General features: G+C 39.1%; 2 protein-coding genes across 4 annotated transcripts; one reads left to right on the top strand and one right to left on the bottom strand.

Annotated features, from left to right (window-relative positions):
* Window positions 1–3,493: 3,493 nt before the first annotated feature.
* Window positions 3,494–12,713, bottom strand: LOC103458351 (sex comb on midleg-like protein 4). 3 transcript variants are annotated; one of them, XM_008399050.1, is made up of 9 exons: window positions 12,625–12,713; window positions 10,995–11,088; window positions 9,844–10,098; window positions 8,491–8,620; window positions 7,550–7,774; window positions 7,221–7,382; window positions 6,917–7,141; window positions 6,671–6,819; window positions 3,494–5,247 (listed from the first exon to the last, which is right to left on the bottom strand). In XM_008399050.1, the coding sequence occupies exons 2-9, from the start codon at window positions 10,995–10,997 to the stop codon at window positions 5,122–5,124; spliced, it is 1,275 nt and encodes a 424-aa protein (XP_008397272.1). In that variant the 5' UTR covers window positions 10,998–11,088; window positions 12,625–12,713; the 3' UTR covers window positions 3,494–5,121. The 3 variants fall into 3 exon arrangements, with proteins under 3 accessions (XP_008397272.1, XP_017157933.1, XP_008397274.1); XM_017302444.1 differs by lacking the exon at window positions 12,625–12,713 and having other exon boundaries at window positions 7,574–7,774; window positions 10,995–11,201; XM_008399052.2 differs by lacking the exons at window positions 10,995–11,088; window positions 12,625–12,713 and adding an exon at window positions 10,417–10,655.
* Window positions 12,240–19,280, top strand: afg1la (AFG1 like ATPase a). Its single transcript, XM_008399049.2, has 13 exons — window positions 12,240–12,399; window positions 12,656–12,873; window positions 13,588–13,639; window positions 13,725–13,826; window positions 14,016–14,146; window positions 14,231–14,330; window positions 14,808–14,866; window positions 14,951–15,033; window positions 15,114–15,184; window positions 15,253–15,353; window positions 15,983–16,123; window positions 16,195–16,305; window positions 17,109–19,280. The coding sequence occupies exons 1-13, from the start codon at window positions 12,255–12,257 to the stop codon at window positions 17,247–17,249; spliced, it is 1,455 nt and encodes a 484-aa protein (XP_008397271.2). The 5' UTR covers window positions 12,240–12,254; the 3' UTR covers window positions 17,250–19,280.
* Window positions 19,281–21,174: the final 1,894 nt, after the last annotated feature.

Raw genomic sequence — 21,174 nt, 5'->3', positions numbered from 1 at the left:
TGATTTGTGTCACTAACCTGCACACACAGTCACTGTATTTTCAAATGTATCGGCATTTATTGATGCTCTGATTGAACAACAGTGGAGAAAATAGTAAAACTATCAACCCTGACAATAAAGACAGTTTTGGGGGGTTTTGAACATCATTAATTGGAATTTATTGTGACAACAATAAATCAAAATTCTTACCGTTAGAAGAAATTTATCACGATAAACGATCCGATAAATGCACACTCTTTTTAACGATGTAAGCTTTTAGATGCATCTATGCTTCAAAACATCCAAATCAAGCCATGAGGTCATAAGCAGAATTTATTATAACATGACTGCATCCTTAGGTTGTAATTCAGCCATTTTATTCTGATCGCTGGAACAGGGACACGGGTCGTCAAGGACTGATCTGAACTCACAACCCAAACAAGCAGAGCATTAACCATGTATGTAACATTGATTTAATATACTATGTATTTTGACATAAGCTTATATTGAAGAATTATTTACAGGGGTGGGAATTTTTTTTTAAAACTCCTTTTTGAACAGCTAAAATGACTCATTCTTATGTTGCAAAACATTTCTGTGTCTAAGTACATGTGTTTATGTATTCTTGTTTTTTTTTATAAAGATGGCAAAAACAATTGCTTTTACTTATGTTTTTTGCATTTGCAGTAGAAAAACGTCTGTGTATTTCAATGGGATTTTCTGTAACAGGCCAACACAAAGACACTCAACTGCAACATTTCTGGGTTCGTTTCTCTTCTAGAGTCTCAAATCTGAACAATGGGCAAGTCTTCTTAAAAATTGTCAATTGAATGTAGGTGTGGACTTTGACTAGGTCATATTGCATAATGCTAATCATCCCATTCCAGCTCTGACTGCATGTTTAGGGTCATTATCCCACACGCAGGTGAACCTCGACCCCAGTTTTCATCCTTCAGCCTCTAATAGTTTTTTATTGCCGTGTTTAGCGCCATCCACCTTCCCATCAGTTCTGACCAGCTCCCCTGTTCCACCATCATTTATGACCATGGTGTGTTTAGGGTGTGATGGGGCAATAGTTTCAACACACAAAGTGTTGTCCATGTCAGAAAAACATGAGTAACTTCTTCAACATGTCTGCTGTCTCTGCTATGTGGCTCATGACAAACTGCAAACTGAACTTCCGATGTATTTCTTTCAACAATGACTTTATTCTTGCCATTTTTCCAGAAAGGTCAGGTTTGTGGAGCGCACAGCTGATAGATTTTCTGTTAACGTCTTCCCCAGTTCTGCATCTCTGCAGCTTCCTCATAGGTGGTGTGAGGTGTAATGAAAGAAACTTGAAGCTATTTTAAATACGTTTGTTCATGATTATGGAAATTCCAGCTCCCCCTGAACTATATTAAATCTATTTATTAAAAAAAAATCTGAAATATTAATAAGGTTTGAGTTTTCACATGCAAAATTAGATTCACTGTCAGACATTTTAACCCTATATAACTAAAAAATCCATCTCTTTGTTTATCTTCTACCTTAGAAGAGCAGTTTTTTTTTTGTTTGTTTTGTTTTTTCTTTCAGAAATGGTGAAAATAAAATCTTTCCAAGACGTCAAAGTTCACAGATCTCATTTCCACATGTGGATGCGGTGAAACGGTGTCAGTGGTGCTCTGGCTTTCTGCAGACTTCGCTCCTCACTGTTCCATCCGTTTTCAAAGAAGCGAGTGTAAATGGAAATCCAGACTTTCGTGCAGGTCGGACGTCCGTACCGCATGTTGTCGGTGAACATATACGCAGTTTATGTCATGAAGAAGACTTGACCGTGTGTCTGAAACTTCTCAATTTGACAAAATTCATGCTGCAATTTCCAAATCTAAATTACTTAATTGGCTAATGTATGAAAGGAGCCAGGAAACATCTCAATATTAGATTTTACTCTCCTCATCCTGCCCATGATGTGAACATTAAGTTGTTGTTTTTTTCAGTTTGACTCTTTTCTCTGTGCTGGTTTTGTGAACTGGTTGTTCAGCACAGGCTGCCTGACCAGTGTGTTTTTTCTATATGATCTATAATCTAACATGATTAGATTATTAAGATTATTTGTGCATCTCCTCTTTAGTTGCATGGCAAAAACAGCATGACATTGTTCTGTTTTGGTGGAACATTTCTCATGCAACTAAACTACGATAATAATAATAATATTAATATTAATAATACTAATAATAATTGGACACAGGCTTAATTCTGACATCATGTTTTAGATGTTTTTGCACTTAATTACTCTTTTTCTAGAACATAAAGTCCTTTTGTTGAGTGATATAATGTATGGGGTACTGCGGTACTCCCCCACCCCCACCTGTTGCTGCCGCTGGCTGAAAGACGCTGCCATTTCCAAGGAACAGTTTATAGAAAAAGATTCACAACTCTGGCAGACATAGGTCGAAAGTAATGTTTTATTTTATTCTTTTGTGTGTTCTGTTGAGGTTGGAGAGACCTACACCAATGTGGTTTTAGTTTTCAAAGTTTTGTTTAGAGATTTAAATCTGAATTTTGTGTCTTCGACTCCCCTTTTATTATGTTACCCCTAAAGAACAGTGCAAACAGCCGCTTTTGGAAATCAGCTCCTTTAGTAAACCGTCTGCCTGTGATGTTGCTACATGACTGGACAGAGTGGTGCAACTTTGCTGCGGTCTTTTTTTAAAATATGTTACTCTGCTGTAGGTATGGCTGACAGGTGAACCTGTTCCTGATTAATAAGGACCCTTGAAAACCCCACAAGGAACCGCAGACGGTCCCTGGAAGACGTTTACAGTGCCAGAAAAATAGGTCACCTTCGTTAATCCCCGAGTGTGTCTGAAGAGCAGATGAGGCTAAAACGGCTCTCAGACCCAAACACAAACCTGACTCCATGCAGAGGGACTGGAACGATTAATTGTGATTAATCGTTTATTGAAATAATTGTCAATTAATTTAGGAATTGATTAATGGTTAGCTGGAGAATGCAGACTCAAAACATTCATTTGCTGAAAGAACGTCACATTCAGAGCAGCAATTAAGGCAAAGCTGTACATACAATATGTACATTTTGTATTTAAGATGAAAATAAAAATCTTTGATCTACGTGGAACTCCTAAAGTTTACATAGTTTTAGCTTGACCTGGTGCAAATTCTGTAAAAATGTCTTGCTATCTGATTATTATTAATGCAATTGATGGACTAATAATCGAGCCTTCACTGAAGGAATACTCTGCTGCTGCATTGCAGGCTGTAAAATGTTTATTCTCTCATTTAAAAAAGAAATTGAACTATTTGTATATTTTATGCATTTCTAATGTTGCATAAAATAAGCTTAAGTGGTTAACTAAAAAATTTGCTAAATGAGTCAATTTTTAAAAACCGATTAATCATCATCATCAAAAAAAATAAAAAAATCGATTCCTAAAATAATCGTTAGCTGTAGCAACCAAAAAATGAAATTCTCCATTCGAAACGATGAAAAGAAGTGACTTCACACAAGCGCTTTTGGACTCTTGGTTGAGTTTTAATGCTCACGTACAGTACAGCACAGTCAGAAGATCCTGTGGAGATCTCACAAACACAAAAGCAAACAGTTAAATACGTAGATAAAGTGTAGCACCAGCAGAGCCTCGGCGGACTCTCCTAAAAACTCTTCCTCGCTGTGGTTTTCAAAGTAAAACGCCTCCGTCTGATCTCACTGGACACGGCTCGCCTGCAGTGTCTCACAGCAGCGTTCACTTACAAAGGTCAGTGATTTAGAAAAGGACGCATACCGTGCCACCAAAAGTGGCATACAAAAAGCAATACTAAATAATAAATGCATTTACATAACCGTCAGGGGTTTCGGGTGTTTTGGCAACTTTCTATATCGACACTAACGTTTAAATAATAATAAAAAATAGAAAAACAAAAAACGTCATCTGAGAGTATATGAAGCAGAGATGACCGGCACGTGACAATCTGGCATTCTAAGACATAAATATATCACACCGACGGTGCCGTCATCTTCTTTGTATTCTGCGTTATTTTGCTTTGCTATACTGTTTAAATATTCAAGTTATACAAAAACAAAGAGTGACAAATCCATTACTTCTTGTAATACAGTAATGTGAAAAAATAGTATCAAAGTGATTTTCTAAACCTGTGAATCGAATTCTGTACTAAATGCACCATCGTTCTGTACTGGTACAGATATGCGTTGAGACAGCTAAGCAGACAAGATGACAACATGTTTGGTGGATGATTTATGATTGTTGCGGGAAAAAAAAAAACTGCATTTTTTTTTTTACTTATTAGGCTACATGTGTGAAAGATGTTTTTCAGAATCAAGATTGTACAGTTCTGGTCAGAAGTTTACATCCACCCATTCTGGGCATTAACATAAAATCAGAATTATATTATCATAATTTTGAGGATTTAATTATTTTTTTCTATTTGATTCCATGATAGAAAAAAATGGAACAAAATGAAACAGGAATTAGGTCCACAACTTTGGATTTGTTGTGGATTTTCTCTAATAAGACTCAAATATTTACATACATACACCCTCACTAGTCTCTAGTTAAACATATCATAACAGAGATCTTCTATTATCCACGATGAGGATAAGTGACTTCTGACTGAAACTGTACGTCGAGATCTGTGAACGTAGATCGGGTAGAGAGAGAACGAGAGGCGAATTTGTGACATCATGAAATTATTGGCAAACTGGTTCAAAAAGAGTCTTCTGGTCTGTGAGTCTCTGGGAATCTCATCGGTTGTCTACAAGTTGTCGGATCAGATTCTTTGGCTGTCCGTCTGCTTCCATTTGCTCTGTTGGTTAAATAAAACTCAAGTCAAATTTTCCCCCCTAACAGCAGACGTTTTTAATTTTTAGCCTCTCGAACATAAATTATTTACTTTCTGTAGGTTCTCATCCACTGAAATGCCCTTTCACAATCCAATTAGAAAGCATTTAATGCTAAAACGAAGGTAAAACTTCTGCTAAAATGTTTCTAAAAGGCTGGAAATGTATAGGAAGGATCCTAAATCAAGCGGAGACTTTTTCTTTCCCATCAGATCACAGACCGGCCGCCCACAGAACCGAACCCCTCTAGAATGTTCTACTGGACACCGGGTTTGGCACAGTTTTCAGAACTTGGTCTGCTTTAGTTTGTCGATGTGGTAGCACAGCTTCAAGGCCGGCCCGAGCTTCAGTCCCAGGTACTTCATGATCATGTCGCTCTTCAGGAGCAGCAAGGCGTTTCCGTCAATTTCCTGGAGGAAGAAGAAGAAGAAGAAGAAAAAGAAGAGGTTGTTTATGTGGAAATCAGTGAGGTTTTCCTTCTGGACTCACAAAAACAACGGCAAGGAATCAATGATGGATACTTAATAGTTATGAATCAAACGTTCTATCAGGCATAAATGTTTCAAACTTAACTGAGTAAACTGATTTCCTTAATCAGGGAGATATTATTGTACCTTTACAAAAAACGAATTTAGAAAAACTAAATATATCACATGATATATTGGCACTAACATCAGTATTGGCTAATATTCATCTTTTTCTTTTACATTTCAGTATTGGTCCTATAAATAAAACTGGGTCTGTTTTAACAACCAATATTGATTTCCGTGTTCTTGCCATTTTGTTTCGGGAGGTGCAGGAGAGAAGGGTGGTCATGTGGTTTTTGTTTTGTCCTGTGACAGTGATGCAGCAAAGGATTGTGGGGAGTTTAGCTGAAGCAGGGAACCAGTGGTACTCTTAGGAAGGTCAGCGTCTGATTGGTTGTAAATCTCCCTCCTGTAACTGGATTCTGTAAAGAGTAACTGGTGAACCAAACAATTTTGCCACCAAACTCTGAAATACGGCAGTCGGGCCTGGATCTTTTGATTCTGACTTGTGTTCTTCTTTGTCCCGTGTTTTATTTCTCAGAATGGTCTTTGAGTCAGCAGAAAACAGCTCTCCTGTGATGTCATCAGGTGCTTTGTATACAAATAATATCTGCTTATAGAGTAGTTATGGATCATTTCAAAAGTTTAGCCATCTTCCAGCTAGCAGAATGAGATCGTTAGCTTTGTGAAAAACTTTGGTGTGTGTGTCAATTAAATTGCGGTGTTATGTAAGATCGATTTTTCTGGGCTTTTCATTCTGTCATACTGTCATTCCCTCATTGAAAACATACCTGGAGTTTTGCCTTGATTCTGTCATGCATGTTTGAGAAATCCTTGAATCTCCTGTGGCAACCATTTTGAGGTGCTTAAGTTGTGTACTTTTCAGGTTGTAAACGGCATAATAGAGGAGCAGTGTTTTGATGACTTCCTGAAGGCAGAGTGTTGGAAAGAGCAGCAGCTTCTTAAAGTGACAGAGGTCCAATTTCAAGGAATCAGAATTTAGAAGTCAAATCTCTTTAAAGTTATATTTTAAGTACAGAACATATTTATGTCAACTGAAGGTAAGAGTTACTTGTTATTTGTGCTATAAATTGGTACTATGTGCCTGGAAAAAAACATAAATACATTCTTTTAACATTATGACTGATGGGTCTTAAACATGGGATTTTTCAACAGTCTCAGAAACCTCATCTGTGGGATGAAACCATCATTTCAGCTCAATCTAAAGACATGATAAAGGTCTTCTTCAAAGTTCTTGTCAGAGCTGTGACAGTCACACACATCGCTGCACACACATCCGACTCACGTGCTTCCTGAAGATGTCTGCATGGGGGCCCAGAGCCTGGGGATCTGCATCTCTGATGAACCAAACAACATCCTCCACAGACCACGTGGTCGGGTCCTTATTGGCCGGCGCTTTGGATTCCTGGGATTCTGGAGACACGTTATATCCTCCTGAGAGAACAGAGTGAGGAGTTTTTACTCCTGTCGGCGGAACAAAGGTCATGCATGGACAGGACAGGTTGGCGTTGGCGTTGGGGCCGTCTCTCACCCGTCCTGTTGCCGTCCGGGAACATGTTGGGGCTGGAGGCTGGCTGCCTGCACATGCTCATGGAGCCCGGGCCGCCGGAGAACTGCTGCGAAGAGCGAAACCCGTAGGAGGACTTGGAGGAGTAGGAGGAGCTTATTGAGCCGAAGGCGGAATCGCCGTGGTCGACCGAGTAGCGCTTGGCTTCTGACTGGTCTCCATGGTAGTCGTCGGCCACAGACGTCTCAGCTAGTGCCAAGACAGAGCCACGTCAAGACAGAATCAGAGCAAGTTTGGTGTGTCTGACTCTTGGAGGGTAAAGCGATACCGTCTGAGTGATAGGATCCACCGCTGCGCTGGCTAATGGGCTGATCACTGAAGAGGTTTTCACAGTGCAGGCTGCGACAGAGCTTCTTGAGGAAACGAAGCACATAGTCGATGCTGTTCACCACAGGGAGGCTCAAAAGATGCTGCTTCCCATCAAATGTGGCTGGAAGCGCAAAACGACACCAGTTTACACTTTATTTCTCACAAATCGGATTATTAAACCTCTACCAAGGGGGCGGGGTGGGGGGGGGGGCTCTCTCTTCTCAACCCAATCTCAATTTAAGTGCAAAAAAATAAATAAAGGTTAAGTAAACAAGCAGAGAACAACACCTGGTCGAGGTCTTGGTACAGCACCTGATATTTTTTCTCCTCCGTAGCCTTGCGTGAGGAGAGTGAACACGGTTTTTTGCTGGAAGGCGCTGTCGATGCAGCCCTGGACGGCCTGCTGCAGCACGACGGACGGCCGGTCGGGTCCGAAGTGATCGGGAAGCTGCTGGATCTTCTTCCTGTCCAGGTTGGGGCCCGTGTTGGCCTGCTTGTTGATGTAGATGCAAACTGAAGCAGAGGAGAGATGGCACCTTGGATTGGGTTTTTCTGACAAGTATGGGTGTGTTTTATTTTTATTTTTTAAATCTCTTGAGGTCAGGTATGTACAGAACCCTGGAAAAGGCATTAGGGATGCAAGTTATCAATTCATGAATTGATCTAAAGTTGACTAACGAATGACTGAAAACCAAAGTTTTCTCTCATATAAAGAGAGTTGACTGTTTTTCCATAGATTTAAAAAATATGTATATCATAAAACTTAAAGAGCTTGTCGAGTGTTTATATTTCAGAACAGAACCGCATAAAGTTCATTTCCCATCCCACACCGGACTCTGTGGTGTGGGAAGTCAGAAATGACAAAGAGAAAACTGTGTCATTTCTGGTATGGCCCCGCCTCTTTGTTTCTGTGTCAACTGGCTCTGGTTAAGGATGGCCAGCAGCACCCTCTTCTGGATGGCAACCAAACTACAACACTAGGAGGCGGCAAAAGAGGACTTTATTAGATAATCGGTTGGAACTAATTTTAATCCAATAAACTATTAATCGACGATTAATCGTAAGTCGATAACTTGTTTGCATCCTTAAAAGACACTTTTTACTTATTTCATTATAGATATATTTCCCGAAAACGTTAAGGTTTGTGGTTATAGGGTTTTAAAACAGGAAAAACTTCAAATTGTCTGTAAACTTCTGTAAGGCGATTTCTTCTTTTTTTTTTTTTTTACCTGTTAGCACCTGGGCTGTGGCAGAATGGGGGATGGTAGCAGCGTCCTGAGGGATGGAGCTCATATCAGGCTCGGGCGTGCTGCTGGGTGGAGAAATAGCCAGAGGGGTCATCACCATCCGCGGTTTGAGCTGCAGAAGAAAAAGTTTCAGAATGCATTTTAATCACGCAGTTAATTATCAGAGAGCTTTTTTAAGAGTTGTTCCTCTAAAGTTGGAACAGTAACGTGTCTGCAGCAAAAAAAGAAAAAATCTCCCAGATGCTACGTTTTACTCAGTGGTCCCACCAACTAGGTATACTTTCTACAATCAAGCCACTGTGAAAGATGAAATTGTGGATCTCAACAAGGCTACTTGTGAATAGGTGGAATAAACAAAACAAAATATGAATACATTTTACAACTTGTTTTTGTTAGATGCTTTTTGTCTCCCACTTTATAGTTTTATGCAGTTCTGTCAAATTTCTACCAAACTTAACAGAGACACATTTTCATAAATCAGGGATTTACTTCCACTTTAATGCAGAGTTGGAAAAGATAAATAGTTGAATCTGAAGCTTAACAAACAGATTTATTTGAGCTTCTGTCAATCTGAGGTTGAAAATTAAACCGTCTGTTAAACTGACTGGATTGCTTTTTCTCTTACCATTAATAAAATGTGTATTTGTTTTTTTCTTGAGTGATTTATTGATTCACTTTTCTTTTAAAAAAACAAACCCTAACCTTTAAAATCCAACATTGAACATTTTTTAAGTAAATCTTGTATTTAAGTAATTAAGCCAATAGTAAGCTATGCTTCTTCTCACTCCTGAATATTTTCTCTGGTTGTTCTATAATTATTGTATCTCCTAAAGTTTTACTTGATATTATGAAATTTATGTTATTTTGTTACAGGCTGGAAGCTATCATTCACATATTCAAAATAAATGGCAGAAAAAAAAGTTTCTGCTGCTAAATTTGTTATTTTTGTAATAAGATCCCTCAGTTTTTGTTTAAGGACTGTGGGTTTCTGGATCTAGGAAGTGTCATATGACTGGAGTGTTTTGTTTTTTTGTCATATGTAAAAAAACCCAAAGGTTTTATATATATATATATATATATCGAATCTATTAACGGGAAGAACAGTTAAGATCTTTCAGTATTTGACCGGCTGATAACCCAATCAGAGCTCATCAAAACAACATTTTGCCAATGTTAATATCTGTGTTTTTTTCCTTTTTGGTTAAAAATAAACAAAAAAGAAAACATATCAGCCAAATCAGAAATGCGCCCCAGCCTGTGTTTCCAGCTCCCTGTGCTCACATCCATTTTTAATCGCCCGCCCAGCACAGTCCCATCCATCCCCATCTGGCTGACCTTGAAGCCCGGCTTTCTCCCCCTCTTCTTCGGCACTTTGAGCGGCGGCAGCGACTCGGGGTACCGGTTGGGGAAATCCATCTTGGCCACGCTGCGGAGGGGGGGCCTGCCCCTCTTCCTGCCCGGTATCTTCCCCGGCTGGCTGGGGATGAAGGAGGGAGCCACTGCGGCCGACTGCATGTCACCGTTGCTGCTACTGCTGCTGCTGCTGCTGTCTGACTTCTGTGCCGCTGCAGCAAGTACACTCATCTGGAGCTGCAGACAGAAATGAAGAAGAACAAGGGGGGGCAGGGGGGGAAGCCTTTCAGACCTGCACTTTGCTTGCACATTGATCCTGGATACTACAAGTCGCAGCATTAGCATCCATTAGACGCGGGCTGGGTTGGAAAAGGAAGCGTGGATTGCAGCAACATCTGACCAGTAAAAACACTCTCAGGAGAAGCACTTAGCTCTGTCGTAATTAAACAACACAAAGAGAAGCCATGTAAGGGAACACCACCTCCATCCTGCACTGATAACACATAAATAAACCTGATAGGGGAAGGGGAGGCAAAGAGGGGGAGTCACTATTACCTGCTGTCCTCTATTGTGAAAGCCCAGCAGCAGAGAGCGATGGTTTTATATCCAACAGGCCTAAAGGTGACAAACAGCTAAATCCCTCACAATGCAGGAAAAGCCATCTAGGTTGTGGTGTTTTTTTTTTCTGCATGCGGCTTTCTCCTCGTCTCCCTTTTTGGTAAACACACTGCTACTGCTGCTGCTGCTGCTGCTGCTCGGCACACAGGCTGCAGACATCTCATTAGACTAATGCATTCAGCACTGCCAGAGAGAGAGAGGGAGGGGGAGAGGAAGAGGAAGGAGGAGGGGGGGATTGACTTCACCATGGCTACCCAGCTATGAATTACCATTAAGATGACAGCGTCTACCCTGGTGTTAAAAAAAGATCAAACAGAGGGAAGGGAAAAAAATTCAACAAAAAATAAAATAAACAGATAAGGACTGTGGTTCATCTTTTCCCCTCTGCAGCAGCACGTACAACCAGAAACAATAAGCCGGCTGCTCTCATGCTCTAAACATCTTAATGTGAAGAGATCGACGTGAAAGACGAGGCATGTAAACAAACGAGGAATCGATCCGTCGGCTGGACTCACCATCCGAATCAGATGTGGAGATGTGGAGTATCCCCGCGCTCCGGGCTGCTGCTGCTGCTGCTGGCTCTCCTCCCTGCCTCCAATAGCGGAGCGCCTATATGAAAGCAAGGCGGATTCCACTGTAATACTGTACGTGTGTGTGTGTGTGTGTGTGTGTGTGTGTGTACAGCAGACACTGACAGACAGTGAGCGAGTGACAATATGTGTGTGTGTGTGTGTGTGTGTGTGTGTGTGTGCGTGTGTGTGTGTGTGTGTGTGCATTAAAGAGACACGGAGGGAGAACAGGAGGGGGGCCTCTGTTGTCATGACAACAAGCCTGTAAGCCCTGCCGGTTGTCTGCCATGTTTTATCAGCAACTCTGGCTCAGTGCAGAGATGATAGTTTCTCCTTTTCGTTCCTTTTAGTTACAATGCTTTATGGATTAAAGGCTGCAGAGGTTTGTTGGGCAATCTCTAGCATGTTTATGTTATTATTATTATTATTTTATATGAAGAACAAAAGACGAAAATGCTTGAAATATATAATGGTTTTAGCTATCCAAATGGTATCAGTCAGTGTTTTTTCGCTGCATTATAAAACAATGAATGTGCAATGATGGAAGTTGTGGGAAAATCTCCAAAAACATCCATCAAAACCATCTGATTAACTGCAGTTTGAGAGAAACAAAAACTATTGGAAATGCTTTCAGTGATTATTTCAAGTTAACTAAAATACATATTTAAAAGACCAGTAAAGTAACAACTATTAAAAACTGTTTGAAAGATTATTTCAGTCGTATCAATACACATTCCAAAAATAACTGTGTTATTAATGATTTTCCTAGTATAACTTTTATGTCCAGGTCCTTACAAATGTATTTATACGTTAGTAAGGCCCGTACAATGTGACATTTTATTTTAAATTGTCACATTGTACCAGGGTGAAAAATGTTTGAAAAATTGTCACCTTCAAACCAAAGTTTTATCTATTTTATTAACTCATTTTGTGAAGTAGAAGAAAAAGGATACATAATTTTCTAAACTTTTTTCACAAATAATATTCTGTCTTTTCCTTATTAACATCTGATACCGCTAAATAAAAATAAATGCATTCAAATATTTTGTCGCATAAAAACAGCAACAGAAAACGTCGTTGGTTTTTCGTCGTAACGTCATAAAATGTGAGATCTCAAAGTTAGAGATCTGTCGCCCCCTGCAGGATTTAACAGAAACTCATCACTGTTCTTCTGTTCGGTGTTGTTGTGCCAATAAAGTTTCGCAGATGACCTTTGACACCAAGATGTCAGCCTACATGCCGCTTTTTGTGAAGATGTCACCGTCAGCCTTGGTGGGCATAAAGTGCGTTTTTAAAGAGCAGTTTTGTTCTAGAAAGATTTTAAAATACCTAACAGAGCTCTACAGGCGAGGTGAGGCGAATTGGTTGCGTGTTTTAATATAATTAGTGTTTCTTTTATTAAAAGCATCTATAAATGTGTCATTTGTCTCGCTAATTGTACGGTTATTGTTGTTTTGTACAAAGAAATAGCGAATTTTTACACCTTCTCAGCTATCAAATTAGTTACCTTCTCAAATTTGCTCGCCGTTATAATCATTTTCTGACGTTTGAAGCGGGAAACAATGAACTGACGTACCCTTTTTTGTTTTCGGTGTGATGTCTGTCAGGTTACTCGGTGACAGCTGGCCAGGCGGCGACGGCGGTGGAGGTGGAGAGCGGTGTGACCGCCGCCGGGTTCAGCGGTCCTTTGGATCACTACAGCGGGCTGATACGAGCCGGGAGCCTGCGGGAGGACGAGCACCAGAGAGCGGTACTGCAGAAGCTGGACGAGCTGCACAAAACGCTGAGAGGATACACCAATAGACCCACATCCATCATGTCGAGGGTGAACATTCACATGCATGTCCTCATTTTTATGTGGTCACAAAAAAGCCGCGTATTCTTATCACTTAATCCAGAAAAACATTGTACCTTAGTTATCTGAAGAGTAACAGTTAAAAGTATGGGTTGCCAAATGCGCCAAAAATGTTTGTGCGTGTGCATACTTTTCTGTGTAACTGTACACAGTGCAGCAGCTGATTGTGACATTGTCTTTGTAAAGACATAATTAGATAAAACATTCAATATTATTGGTTGTATTGGTGTCGGCACAATGGTGCCGCCAAAGATTTTGTTGAGAAAGAAAAAAATGTTGATGTTGCCCGCCCCCCCCCAGTGATGACCTTTTCTCAAATTTATTTATTTATTCTGCCCATTCAAGATATGTCTGATCTCTTTAAGGATTTTTTTCCCCTTCCTCCATCATTATTGAGTTTATTTAAACTTTGTTTTTAACTTTGGAATTTATTGAACTTCTTAAATTTCCTTTTGGAATCAATAAAATATTTTTGAATAAATAAAATATTTTTGAATTGAACAAAAATATTTCAAATGCTTCACTAATGGTGAAAAGAGAAGAAAGCAGCCTCTGCTTATTCATGAAACTTCTTTCAATTATTTTTTTACGTGATGAAAAATCTTCCTAAATCAAACTGGTCAGAATATTGTTACTGATTTATTTGTGTGTGTGTGTGTGTGTGTGTGTGTGTGTGTTCTCTAGTTTTTCTCCAAACCAAAGCCCCCTAAAGGTTGCTACATCTACGGCGACGTCGGTAAGAGAACTAAAGCCTGATGATCCGGATTTAATGCATTTTATTTATTCATACGATCCTAACTGTTATGTTTTTTTTGTTTCAGGCACCGGGAAGACGATGGTGATGGACATGTTTTATTCACATGTGGAAACGGAGAAGAAAAAGAGGGTCCATTTCCACGGTTTTATGCTGGACGTGCATAAAAGTGAGTGTTTTGTCTGGTTCTGAGGTAACAACTCATTATTAAATTATAAATTAGCTCTGAATGCATCAACAAAAACTACATGCTCCTCCTCCATCGAGAGACGGAAGTACGTTTTGGGAAAAGTCATACAGGGATGTTAATACTTCTCCCAACTTGTTTTTACACCTAATTTTCGCTGCTTGGTTTCAGGAATCCATCGGTTGAAGCAGAGCATGCCCAAAAGGAAAGTAGGGAAAATGGCCAAATCTTATGACCCCATTGCTCCGGTCGCCGAGGAGATCAGCGAGGAGGCCTGTCTGCTTTGCTTCGATGAGTTCCAGGTGCTGTAGGTGACCTTCTTAAAGAAACAGAACGTGTTTGTTCACGCTGTTAAAAATTACTTTTATTGCTAACTTTCATTTCAGGTCACAGATATCGCTGATGCCATGATCCTAAAGCAGCTTTTTGAAAATCTGTTTCTGAACGGCGTTGTTGTCGTGGCGACGTCCAACCGTACACCTGAAGGTCATTAGTGAGGTTTTTGGCACATTTGCTCAAAACTGCATATTTTTTGTAGTTTTTCTCTGGATAAGAAAAAACTAATCAATTAAATTTGAAAACAATTATTGGAAGTTTTTCCTCCTCAAAATAACCAAAATTAAATATTGTATGTCTTGTGTCGCTCTAATATTATTCTACAAGTAAAATTTTAGGTTGGCACATTTACCCAGGCAATCATTCTAATTAAACCAGTAAAGGAGTCATTTTTTCATAAATTTTTGTAAGAAAGTGAAGTTCAAATCATTGTAGATCCAAAATTTTGAGTTTTTGACATTATTAAAAGAATCACATCAAGTTTGCAAATACTTTTGGACTCAGATGGGGAAAAAAATGAAGGAAAATATTCAGGCTTTGGGTTTGTTTCTGTTTAAAACTGATTTGTTTATTTAATATTTCACAAAAGCTGCAGCTAACATTTTACAACCCGTTATGTTCCATCAGATTTGTATAAAAATGGCCTCCAGAGAGTCAACTTTGTGCCTTTTATCGCGGTGCTGCAGGTAAGTTAAAACATACCGAACCCGCCCTCCAGCTATGCGCAGGCGGCACTTTAAAGGTGAAACGTCTCTTTTGACCGCCTGCAGAAATATTGCCAAACTCTTCGCCTCGATTCAGGGATCGACTACCGCAAACAGAACAGGCCTTCTGCGGGGAAACTTTACTTCCTGTAAGTCCCGCCCAGCTTGACAAAAACCTGACAGGAACACTGCTTTTCCTTCCTTTTAGCAATTCTTTCATTCTGTGTAGCTCCGGTGAACCTGACGCCGAGGCAGCGCTGGACAAAATGTTCGACGAGTTGGCTTTTAAGCAGAACGACAGTGAGTGCTGAACTCTACCAGCGTCTCCTGATGTGGCGCGTGGCTAACGTTTGTTTTAAAATGTTTAGTTACCCGGCCGCGAGTTTTAAACATTCACAACCGCAAGGTCCGTCTGAACAAAGCGTGCGGGACGATCGCAGACTGTACGTTTGAGGAGCTGTGCGACAGAGTGAGTCTGTTTGTTTTGCATTTTTAATGTTGGTATTGTTTGACCTAACAGGGTTCATGCACTCAGCAAACACAGACAACCCCACACTGCTAAAAGAACAAAATATTACTAAGTATTTGGTCGAGTTTCAAGTGCAAATATCTTGATACACTTGAAGTAAGAGAAAACTAATTAACAAGTATTTTCTCAGCAACATATAAGAGCTTGTTTTAAGTCAATAATTCCTTAATATTGATGAAAAAGTAGTGATTAAATTTGTCAGGTTATTTCACTAAAAACGTGTGGAAAAAATCTTGTTACAAGTGAAATAATCTGCAAATGGAACAAGAACTTTTTCGTCTATTAAGGAGTTATTGACTTAAAACAGGCTCCTATTTATAGCTGAAAAGTTGTTTTTAAGTTAGTTTTGTCTTATTTCAAGATATTTTCTATAGAAACTAGACAAAAACCAAATGGTAAGATTTTGTGTTTTTGCAGTGCACTTTGAAAAACACAGTTTTAAGTGTCTGTCTTATGAAAATAAAACATTTGCTTTCTATTAAAGGTTTTTGAGTAAAACTTAGTGTGATTCTCTGCTTGATTCTAAACATGAAACAAGTTTTTTTGAAACTAAGAAATCTCTCTCTCAGCCTCTAGGGGCCAGCGACTACCTGGAAATATCAAAACTGTTTGACACCGTCTTCATCCGACACATTCCTCTGCTGACTCTCAACAAGAAAACTCAGGCCAGGCGGCTCATAACGCTCGTGGACGCGCTCTACAACCACAAGGTACGGCGCCGCTCATTCGCCCTCCCAGCCCGTAAAGCGAGACGCAAACATGGAGTCTTCTCTCGGCTCAGGTCCGGGTGGTGATCCTCGCCGAACACCCGCTGGAGGACATTTTTGTTCACGACGGGGATCACAGTCACGACGAGAGTCACATTCTGATGGATGACCTGGGGCTGAAAAGGGTGAGAGCGGGAATCTGTTTTACTGTAGAACCTGTTTTCCATCTGGGCTGTCGGGACACAAAAACATCAGCAATTAAAGAGGCTGTCACTCAGACGGGCTTAGAAAAACGTCAGGAAACAGAACTGCAGATCCAAAAAGTCGAGTTTCTAGTGGAAATATATTAATGAACTTGAAATGAGACAAAGCTAACGCACCAGTTTCAGCAGGAAGTATGAGTTTGTTTTAAGTAAATAATTTCTTAAACTAGTATGTAAAATCAACTTTTCTGAGCTTGTGATGACTTCCTGAAGGCAGTTTCTAAAAGAGCAGGATTTGTTTAAAGAGATAGAGACCCAATGTCCTAACTTTTCTTCAGCTTGAAAATCCAATTTTGTTTCTTACTTCTGTTTAATGAGTAAAAGTTAGTTTCTATGGTTCAAGTGCAATCAGATCTCTTCCTTTTCCAAACTGAAATTAGGCATTCAGATCGGAACATTTCTTGAAAATTTGTTTTAAATACTTTTGTAAGATATTCTAATTTGTCACATTTTTTGCATTTTTTAAATTGTATTTTTATATCTGAATCAGACGATCAATTTTCTGTTGATTCTGTAAAAATTGAGTAACTCTGTAATTTTCCGTCTGTCTACAATGTTCTGAAAGTTGAAAACAACATTTTGCATTTTGGACCAGCATTAAATCTACTAATTTACTTACTTTCGTGCCCCAAAAGTCACTAAAAACTCGCATTTCTCCACTGATATTCATGGGTTTCTTTAAAGCGGCGCCTGTTTTCACTCAGTGAACTTTCCCTCCCTAACAGGACGAAGCCAGAAGTCTGTCCATCTTCAGCGGGGAGGAGGAGAAGTTTGCCTTTCAGAGAACCGTTTCTCGACTCACTGAGATGCAGACGGAAGATTACTGGCTGGACGGGGACAGAAGCTTAAAAACTTCTGAAAAATAAGAATACAGGGTACTTTATGAACTGCTCTCTTATATGCCAAAAACAAAATACTACACTACTCCATCTCCTCTTGCACGGAGCACCGGGGGTCTGCTCAACAGCATCTGTGCAAATGTGCATACAATATTTATTAGTATCTAAAATCATTTTATCATTTAAATGCAAATTTGCACTTTAAGGATGATTTTAAGGTGGATTTTTGGGGAGGCGTGTTGCTTTTAATCCAGTGTCATATAATAACTCAAGTTTTTAACTTCTCTGTTGTTTGGGGGGAAATATATAAAAACACAACATGGACAGTTTATAGAGATGCAGTCCAGCCCTTTACTGGAGGTTTATGAGTCTGTTTTGTTTTGAGTATTTCAATGAAATGATTTCTTACCGAGTTGTAATTTATCTTAATAAGTCTAAGTGGATGGATCAGTCCAGTCTGACTGAAATGGTTTCTGAAGAGAAGATAATAGAAATATAACTACTTTAAATCTTGGTTTCTAATTTGCAAAGAGATACTTTAATTTTATTTATTTATTTCCAAAATTTCAGTGGACAAACATGAATTATTCATGCCACTTTTTGGCATTTAGTCAACCAGACTTTCATATATTTAAAGGGGATTTTGTGTGATTAGACCAATAAGTACCACATATTTATAGGGTGGAATAATAATAATACAATTTTATTTATAGTGCACTTTACATGTAAATCTCTAAGTGCTGCAAAATGACAATTAAAGCAATAACCAATGTAAAAACTAATTTGAATTAAATGGAAGGAAATCGATACACCAGAACATTTTCAAGTCAAACCACAGATACTTTGGTTGGTACTGAGCTGTGGATCTCTGCAGCTCCTCCAGAGACACAGTGAGCCTCCAATCTGCTTTTTTACTTTTTATTAAACCAACCAGTCGAGTTTCATCTGTAGAGCATGATTTATACATTCAACTGGAACTCAAAGTGCATTACAAAGGCTAGGAGCAGACAAACACGATGAAATGATCAAATCAAAGGAAACTAGGTGAAACGGTAATAATTATTGGTGATAAAACAATGAGGAATTAAAAGAGAGAGAGAAAGAGCTCAGTCAGGAGAACTGTGGAAAAGCACTTAGATTAGCCAAGAAACACTTGATATCAGATCAGATACAGCTTATAAAAACGCTGAAGTTAGGAAATAAAGTAGAATTACAATAATCTATGAGATTATAAATGACTTTAATCTTCAACCAAAAGCCACAGGACTGTTTGCTTTCAAATTAATACATTGGATGCAGAATGCGTTAAACGTTATAAACCATGTATCGTTTTCTTTCTGATTATTTTGCATCGTTTTCCAAGCGGCTGCTCACTACAAATACAGAGCTAGACTCCATGACTAATCACTTCTATCTCGTTTTATGACAAACGCAACCTAATCTGCATCATCAATCCCATTTAATGCCGTTTATAAATGTATCTCATGTGACTTAACACTTTAAATAATGTCCTGATCCTTCAGATTCCTCCATGAGTTTCATCCTCTGCACCAAGACAAACACCTGGTTTACTGGAAATGGTTCGTCTTCTCAAAGGCGACACGTCGACTGGCTGACATTTAACATGTTAACATTAATTGTGATGCATATGCACTTCTGAAAACAAAGACTGCAGCATGTGGGATGTGAAAGTGAGAAAACGCTACATAATTTAAGTTCCTGTGCAGCGTTTGTTTGGTGCAAACACACGGGTTTTGTCCTTAAAATGAAGCATTGTGTTGTCATCACTAAAGATGTGAAACAAACTGAAAATCCGAAAACTGTGAAGGATGAAAAATGTTTTAATATCAAATTGTTTAATGAAACTGGGAGGCATGACCGCACTTCCCTAACCAAACGGAGCGAGATTTTAAAATATTTTGTATGAAAGAAGAACTTGTTTTGGAGCTACGGGAAGAGAAGAGGGTGGTGTGTCCTTTTAAGGCTGAGAAATAAAGAAAAGAATGTTGCTTTAGATTTTTAAAAATGGGTAAATAAACTAAAACTCAAAGACGTTCACCACAGAAAAGCCAGTCTTGTTCATTTTAATTCTACTGTATTGGACAGAAACGACCGTCTGTGATGACCCTCTTGTAGGAGCTTTGAACTGAAGATGCTGCGTTGGTCGAGCCGCAAATGTTGTGTAAAATTGGTGCAGTGGATGTTGTGCAACAATCGTCTTTTCCCATCCAACCCTCTGCAGGCCTGTGAAGCAGTCCTGACAGCAGAGGCAGCTTTCTTTATCATTTTATTCACTTTGCTCAAATCTGCTGCCTCAACAGACGGCTTTGAAGAAGAAGAAACACACACACGCACACACACTCTGCCACAGAAGATTATGCAATGTCTTGCCGCAAGCACTGAAGGAGCTACCCTTCCTCTAGAATCTGCTCTGTCCTACTGCTGTAAACGGCTTCAGCATTGTGTTCATCAGATCTGTTGTTCATGTCGGCACTCTGACGTTTAGAGGCCATGGTCTTCTGAAGCTGACCATCAACTCTGGACTAATTCACCATCAAGACCATGTGATTGTACCCACTCCTTGCTAAAAAGCACTCCATCCAACGTCCAACGGCTCTCAAGACATCCGTGATCATTTGACTTTATGTAGATGATGAGGCTTGGAGTAGTTCTGGAGGTCCAAAGGAAAATATGGTAAGTTTAATATGTACAGAAGTAATTCTTCTATACTGATACTATCGTCCAATGGAGGTTTGTGCCCTAAATCGTCACAAACTAATCTAGATTCCGCGCCTCTCTGCTGCCCTGACCTTTGACCTGGGTTTTTGAAATGACTAGATAAATGTACTTTCATCTGAAAAGAGGACTTTAAGTTGCTCCGCAGCTAGAGTCTCTAGCTCAGGTTTCTGGTTCAGAACTGGTTTGACCAGGAATGGGACTGTTGTAGCCCACGTCTCGGATACGTCAGTGTGAGTTTACCTTCTTGTGAATCTCTTCCAAACTCTTAAAAATGGCCATCTTCAACAATCCCATGTTGCCTGTGCACATTTTGTCATCACACTTTTTCCCTCCACTTTCCATTGAAACGCTTGGACACGGCACTCTGAAAGAGAGTCGATGACTTCCTGTTGTGTGGTAATTAATTAGGAAAATATGTACTTTTAGGAGTATTTTTTGATATGGTGTACTTCTTACTTTTGAGTAATTTATTTTGAATTATTGCTACTCTTACTTGAGTAAAATGTCTGGAAACTCTAAACTGTGAGACTCAATGGAGAACCCAGTTGTTTTAACCAAACATTCACCACAGACACACACAGCCACACACACCTGTAGTTTTTATTAAAATTTTGTATTGAAAGAAATTGATTTGGGGAAAAAAAATGTTTGCCTGACTTTTATTTAAAGTTATTTTCAATTCGATCTTTAAAATATGAAAATTTCCAAATCACTTTCTATTTTACTCCACCTGATTATGTCATTTTTAAATATCAAATGATTGATATTTTGATCATTTACTAGGTACTTGAGTTGCCTATTTCCCAAACATTTTTTCTCTCACTTTAGTAATTTCTTGGACAACTACTTTCTACTTTTACTAAGGTAAAAATATCCTTCAGTACAATTGTTGGGTACTCTACACGCCCCTGCTTTCTGTCAATTTAGCAGCTGTCCTCATGACTGAACATTTACAAGATGTAAGTCATATTAATCAAAAATACAATGAAAAATCTTTTTATTAAAATCATTATTTGAATTAGTTTATACTGAAATAATATTGTAATTTATTGAAATACATTTCTATAGTGCTCCTGTGTCTTTTCTCCACATTAGGAAATACAGGGAGTTATTTTATGGATTATTTAGAACTGAATAGTTAAAATAAAATAAAAATATTTTTAGCCATTTTTTTTCTCTATGACAGACTTTATTACTTCTTACTGTGAACATT

The sequence above is a fragment of the Poecilia reticulata genome, linkage group LG22 (assembly GCF_000633615.1).
Source record: "Poecilia reticulata strain Guanapo linkage group LG22, Guppy_female_1.0+MT, whole genome shotgun sequence".
Classification (NCBI taxonomy): Eukaryota; Metazoa; Chordata; class Actinopteri; order Cyprinodontiformes; family Poeciliidae; genus Poecilia; species Poecilia reticulata.
This window is presented reverse-complemented; position numbering and strand designations above follow the sequence as displayed.

Coding starts and splice junctions, on each gene's coding strand:
- LOC103458351 (XM_008399050.1), bottom strand. Junction 7,775..8,490: donor CACAGCCCAGGTGCTAACAG/GTAAAAAAAAAA, acceptor CCTCTGCTTCAG/TTTGCATCTACATCAACAAG. Junction 5,248..6,670: donor CAGACATCTTCAGGAAGCAC/GTGAGTCGGATG, acceptor TTCTTCCTCCAG/GAAATTGACGGAAACGCCTT.
- afg1la (XM_008399049.2), top strand. CDS start 12,255: ATGACCTTTGACACCAAGATGTCAGCCTACATGCCGCTTTTTGTGAAG. Junction 12,874..13,587: donor CCACATCCATCATGTCGAGG/GTGAACATTCAC, acceptor TGTGTTCTCTAG/TTTTTCTCCAAACCAAAGCC. Junction 14,867..14,950: donor CTTTTATCGCGGTGCTGCAG/GTAAGTTAAAAC, acceptor GACCGCCTGCAG/AAATATTGCCAAACTCTTCG.